This window comes from Odontesthes bonariensis, chromosome 20 (assembly GCF_027942865.1).
Source record: "Odontesthes bonariensis isolate fOdoBon6 chromosome 20, fOdoBon6.hap1, whole genome shotgun sequence".
NCBI lineage: Eukaryota > Metazoa > Chordata > Actinopteri > Atheriniformes > Atherinopsidae > Odontesthes > Odontesthes bonariensis.
In genome coordinates, this window is record NC_134525.1 from 4,698,685 (window position 1) to 4,705,177 (window position 6,493).

The following is a 6,493-nucleotide window of genomic DNA, read 5'->3' on the forward strand; positions in this document are numbered from 1 at the left end:
ACGATTCAGAAATGGTAAAAGTGCTAAAAGTGCTGCAGGGCATTAATCGGCAGGTGACTGAACGCATTGATATGAAGGGAGGCAAAAATAGGGCCAAGCATTTGTGAGGTCTGACTTTTTCTGGAGAACGATTTTGTGATGCAAATGTATTACTCTTTTGAACGCATATTGTTTTGAGAAGCAAAACGCTTTATTTTTTAAACCCCAGCCAACTAGCCGGACTACCTTCATCAACACCAAAACGAGGCTGGAACTCTGCTCACAGGACGCAGCAGGGGGTAAGAAGATGTTCATAAATGATGTTGCTGATATGGGATGTCATACAGCTTCATGTCAAAAGAGGCAAACTATCCCTTTAAGTTTCCTCGATGTGTTGTTGCAAAGACCGGGACCGACTCTGTATTTGTGTGTGGGCACAGAGAGGCATGACGCTCTGTTCGTGGTGGGGGCTCTGGAGGAGGCCATGGAGCTGCGGGGCATGAGGTACCATCCCATCGACATCGAGACATCCGTCATCCGTGCACACAAGAGCATCATGGAGTGGTAGGTTTATGTTAATACTGTCAAGAATGAAGTCGACAAATCGGTGTGCAAATGCAGCTGTTGGTGTAGAGCGGGTATCTTCTTCTTAATCCCCTGACAATACGACCCTTCTCGTCCTCTCGCTGGCTTGTACCTGTCCCCACTGTATTGGTCATTTAGCTTTGGACATGACGATCAGTTACAGTGGGGAGTTGGCAGGGTAGTGCAGCACATGACCTTACATGCTCTGTAACTTGTCTTCAAATGATGACGCAAAAAAAAAAATCAACTTTGGAAATATTTATAAATTGAATAAAAGGAAATGACAAGCGATCTCACGACGCTACAGTTGACCACCTGTAACAAAGAGACAGTTTACATGCATAACTGTGATGTTGTCTCGCTCTATGGTCTGGGAAGGATTCATGGAGTTGATTGATGGCGTTAGAGCTAAACACCAGCAACACTAGTTTAAAATCGTCACTCTTTTTGCCTCTTTAAACTCATTGCTTTGGTTTTATGGAACATTTACGATTTGTTCAGTTTTACACATCAACACCTCCTCGTGTTACAGGCAGCTGCTGTCAAACAAGCTCTGACCATATTTTCCTTCCCAGCAGCCAGACTTTCTTGGAATCTTTTAAAGTGGTCTCGAGCAATATTTCTTCAGGCTTTCTGAAGGTCTTTCAGAGTTTTTCTTTTCAGTCCACTGAATGCTGTTTACAGCACACTAACACGCTTTACTGATTTGAGCGTGATTGTGTGTCTTCATCAGTGCGGTGTTCACCTGGACCAACCTGCTGGTGGTGGTGGTGGAGCTGGAGGGCTCCGAGCAAGAGGCCCTGGACCTGGTTCCCATGGTGACCAAGGCGGTGCTGGAGGAGCACTACCTGATCGTGGGTGTCGTCGTGGTGACGGACATCGGCGTCATCCCCATCAACTCCCGCGGTGAGAAACAGCGCATGCACCTCCGCGACGGCTTCTTACAAGACCAGCTGGACCCCATCTACGTGGCCTACAACATGTAGCCTGAGAGCGCTGGCGTGTCCGCGTGTGTGCGTGTCCGCGTGTGTGCTTGTGCGGGAGTGAGAGCGAGCATGCGTTCGTATGCCGTGCATTTTGCCGTTGTTGTTCATTTATTTCCCGAAAAATCAAGATGTACTGTATTTTTGAACCTGCGTACGGTGTGGTTGTCCGTTTTCTTTAAAGTCGTGCTGTGCCGGTGGGTTTTGATTGGCTCATTGAGTGACTGACTGCTCAGAGGTGTTACGACCATTCTTACACCCGCGCTCAACCCTGCGACCGTTACCAGGAGCTCGTCACTGCAGAAAGCCTCGGGGGGGACACTGTGTTCGGGGGCGACGGCTCCGCTCGTCGTCTTGGAGGTTAAAGTAGAAGCAGAAATGTTCTAGAGACTGTACCTGTCAAATCGTTTTACTGGTCGAATCGAAACATCCCATATTTGTGGTATTATTTCAATTAGAACAGGGGCATCCAGATTATTGTAAAAATATAAATATTGTACATAGACATAATAATCTATATGGAGAGATACCTAAAACACAATGAGGTGTAGTAGCCCCTATATGCAGCTCTCTCCACCCGCACCCTGTCTGTGTGTGTGTGTGTGTGTGTGTGTGTGTGTGTGTGTGTGTGTGTGTGTGTGTTTACCTGTGTTGATGTGTGACAGGGACATTTAAACAGTGATTTTCACCTGAGACGACCAGATAAGAAACTTTTCCACAAAGGAAGGAAACAAAATAACCTGTGTGTGTTTTTCGGTGTCCGGAGTGGCTCGACGAAACTGCACTGCTGCATCTTCTCTGAGTCTCGTGTAGTTTTTAAAGGCTCAGAAGTGTGCTGGCTCTCTAAAAACAGGTTCGTTTCAAGCAAAAATGCTGCAAATTTTAACACGGACAGTAATAAAGTTTCATTTTGACATTTTGTCCAGTTAATTTAGTGAATTGCTGACCTGTGAAAATCAGACCCAAAGCATCAAAGTGCACTGTGTGAATATATAAAAGAAATGTAACTATTATCATTATTTAAATGGAGTTCAAGGGAAACTACATCATAGATAAAGAATGATGACAATAATAACAGCTTCCAGATGTTGCTGCTGTATTTTTAAGCTGTCAATCAGAGGAAATGAAACAATTTGCAGATTTTAATTAATTTTTTTACGATAAACTAAACAGGTTGTGGTGTTGAGAGTTCTCTGAGGGGTAATAAAGGTCATTTATGACTTAAAAAGGATCAAAATGATGCAGATTCTTTTTTTAATATATATTAAATAAAACAATCTGAACATCAACCACTGCTCCATTTTGAATGTTTTAATCAAACAAAAAGAACAGCTGTGCTAAATCATTAGTTTGTTGAATCTTGAATCGTGTGGCTTGACTGCAGAAACATCTGGAAACTGTTGGGACAAAGGGAACTCCAGATGAAGTTTACATAGAAAAGCTTCTATTTTAGCAATAATACCCTAAAAGGGTGTTCTTTACTGGCTGTGTGGATTCCAGAAGAATGAGATTAATATCTCTAACATTGATGGTTCCCATAACATCTTCTGCTTCTGTTGCCTGAAGTTTTAAACATCAGAAACGGCCTCTAAGGGTTCAAGTTTTGTGTTTTCTTGCAGTCGTGTCACTCTGCTCTTGACACGTAAACATCTTTTCATGTGGAGTTCAAATCAAACAGCTATTTTAGAGCCAGTATGAAGTGTATTTGTCACTTCTAATGGTAACGATTGTGTGTAACTTTTCAGGTCACAGACGTGCAATGAGATAGTCGTGTGGAGACGGTAATGTTTGTGTGGTAGTTCAAGCTTTTAATGGAGGTCCTCTGCCATATATCTACAGTAGCCCAGAAAGGACAAACAACCACTGGCTCCACAGGGTGTTGAGATATTCAGATAGTTGCAGTTTTACATTTCTGCCACTAGATGTCACCCCCGACTTGAAACCTTTAACTGGAGAAGCTTCACGCTAGTCGTCCACTGTTCCGTCACGTCAACTTAACTCGCCGGATTGGATGCCTAGTGTCGCCGTGTTGCTACTACAGAGGGGCGTGTATACGAAGTTGTAGATAGAACATACGGTAGAATGGCTCGGGGGAAAGTAAATAACTTGTGATTTTAACCAACCGAAGTTTCTCCCTCTAAAAATTTGAGTTTTGGAGGGAAATTAATGTGTATAAATCGTCAGCAATGGAACATTATTTCATATTGCACCATGGATCTGGATCTGCGAGCGAGGAGAGCTGCTATTGTGCTGCTGCTGCGACACAGGAGATCTCCTTCTCGCTGCATCACCTGTCCCTGCACCTTTTCTCTGATTTAAAAATGAAACATGAACAAGACATCTTGTGAAAACATGTCCATGGGTGTGATTTGGTTCTTTTGTTGAAATGAATGCCTATCACAATTATTGAATACGTTTCATCCACTACTCCACTTCTGCCCATGAAAGAATTTGATGCACTGGATTGAACCTCTATTCCTTGATGGTCATTACTTTACTGCAAAAGTGGAGATGCTCACACAATTGCCTGATGTTTTAGGTGTGTTTATTCGCCTACAATCGTTTTAGCACAGCCATTCTGGCCACTGCTGCTGTTCATTTTGCCAGCAATAGCAATGACATGAGCAATACCCGAAACGTTCAGGGGTGAATAAACAAAGGGAAAAAAACTGAGTGATGCCCTTCATTTATTTCATTCATTATTTTACTATACATAATATAACATATCTAGCTCATCACCACGAAGACAACCAGGGGAATGACCTAGCCATTTACATTAGCATACATTACTGGCCATGATGTTTGCAAGGTGTTCATGTAATTTTGTACAGTTCACACAGATGTCAACCCACCAGGGACACCCACAATCTCCGCCACCTTCCTCCACGCCTCGTCTTTCATGTTTGTATCCCTGTATGATGGCAGGGATAGATCAAATAAAACGGGGAACCCGCTAACCGCTGTAATTAAACACTCCTCCATCTTTTTTTTTATTTTTCTCCACGATGCTTTCGTCACGACAAACCTATCATGACACGCCTACATGATCTACTGTCATTGGGTAACGCACTACGTCTGCCGTGGCAAATTTGCAGAAACTTCGAGCGAGCCCAACTTTTTGACGTGCCGCAGGTCCCCCGCTCGACGTGCCGGAATCCCAGCATGCTTTGCGAGCACGGCGACAGCGATCGGCCGGATTTCATTGAAAATGAACTGAATGCGTTGGATACGGCTTGCGTTGACGGAACAATGGACGACTAGCGTCAGAGGCTGCTGTGTGACGTTTCTGTTCAATGAAAAGTAGGTGATTAATGTGTAATTGAGCTAATCTTTAAAGAGATTTGACAAAATTTCATTATCCTGGGCGTAAGATTAAAACAGAAGAGCCTGGGGCGCCGGATAATTTAACTAGTTGAGGTGGCGCCCCATGTAAGGTCCCTTCCTGTTCATCCACTGTTGAATAAAGACACATTTAATGGCTGTTTAGTCAGCCTGTAGGACATGACTCTAATGATTAAAATCTTGTAATTCTCGTCATTTAGGAATAAACATGCAGTCTGAGTTGAGCAATGTCATCAGTCTTGATGCACTTTCTGAGTCTATCCTTTAAAAGAAGCATGTTCCAAGCGTCACGCGTGTGTCTCAGTGCTTCTTCTCTCGGTTTTTAATGGGAATCCCCAGTAAAGAACACCCTCTGACTCAAATGTTTCCTCAAAACTAACTGAGGATATATAAGATTCTAACATAGATAATTAAAAGAAGTATATGAAGAGTTTAAAGAGATATCACTTTATTCCAGGACTCCTGTCTGAGTGGGAATCGTCAAACCTGTCTGCAGGTGGTGTAAAAGCGTTTTACTCAGAGTGTTGATGTTGTTTAGAGAAACTCCTGAACAATGAGTTTGTTTACATGCCTGTGGGTAAATAACGTGTGACGTCATCTCATGTCTCTTTGTTTCACGCCATCGTTTTTTCTCCACGTGCTCATCATCAGAAGAAGAAAACCTTTATGCATATCAGAAGATGCTTAGCGCTTGTTTGGCTAACTTAGCAGTTTGGGTTTGTTGGTAGCAGCGTAGCGGTTATGTTTCAGTCCCTGAGTGTGTGTGTGTGTGTGTGTGTGTGTGTGTGTGTGTGTGTGTGTGTGTGTGTGTGTGTGTGTGGATCAGGAGGATTTCCCATCAGAAACCCGGAGGGCTCGTCTGTGCGTTCATGGCTCGATGGGAGAGAGGCTGCATGGCGTGTGTGTGTGTGTGTATGTGTGTGTGTGTGTATACTGTATGTAAATAGTGTTGATTTTGTACGGTACAAGTGTGTTGACTTGTTTTGTACACATGATGAAAAGATTAAATGACACTTTTATAAGAGCCTGATATTGGCTCACCGTCACACTATACAGTGCAATAAAGTGCTTTGATTGGCTAAAACTCAGACTGGTCTTTTCTTTTTTATTACTGTGCTTCTCCTACAGAAACTGTTTATTTTGATTGTTCTGTGGTTCACCAGGAAAGTTTTCTCTGATATAAATGTGACTTCGGTTTTCCAGACGTTCTCCGGTGCAGAACGTTCCCCCGAACCTTCGGAAAACCCAGCAACAGCGTTACAGTTCAGTCCTCTAAGCCGAAGCATTCAAATCTCTGCAGCTTTCTGTATTCAGAAACACTAAACTGGTTCAAGTCCTGTCTGGAGGACAGGAAATATTTTGTTGAAATTGGTAACTGTGTCTCAGACCAAATGGCTATGACCTGTGGGGTTCCCCAGGGGTCAATCCTGGGACCCGTATTGTTCAATCTGTACATGCTTCCATTAGGCCAGCTAATACGCAGCTATAATGTGTCCTACCACAAGTATGCAGATGACACTCAGATCTACGTGTCACTGACGGCAGGAGAACACGGGCCCATAGATACACTGTGTCGCTGCATCGAACAGATCAGTGTGTGGATG

General features: G+C 43.4%; 1 protein-coding gene across 4 annotated transcripts in view; it reads left to right on the forward strand.

Moving 5' to 3' along the window:
* The window catches only part of LOC142369724 (disco-interacting protein 2 homolog C-like), a 78,245-nt gene extending 72,268 nt beyond the window's left edge, over positions 1 to 5,977 (forward strand). For all 4 annotated transcript variants that reach the window (XM_075452066.1, XM_075452069.1, XM_075452067.1 and 1 more), the window contains 2 exons: positions 420 to 543; positions 1,298 to 5,977. In XM_075452066.1, coding sequence (XP_075308181.1) covers positions 420 to 543; positions 1,298 to 1,550 — 377 coding nt within the window. In that variant the 3' untranslated portion in view covers positions 1,551 to 5,977. The remainder of the gene's footprint in view (positions 1 to 419; positions 544 to 1,297) is intronic.
* The last annotated feature ends 516 nt before the right edge of the window (positions 5,978 to 6,493 follow it).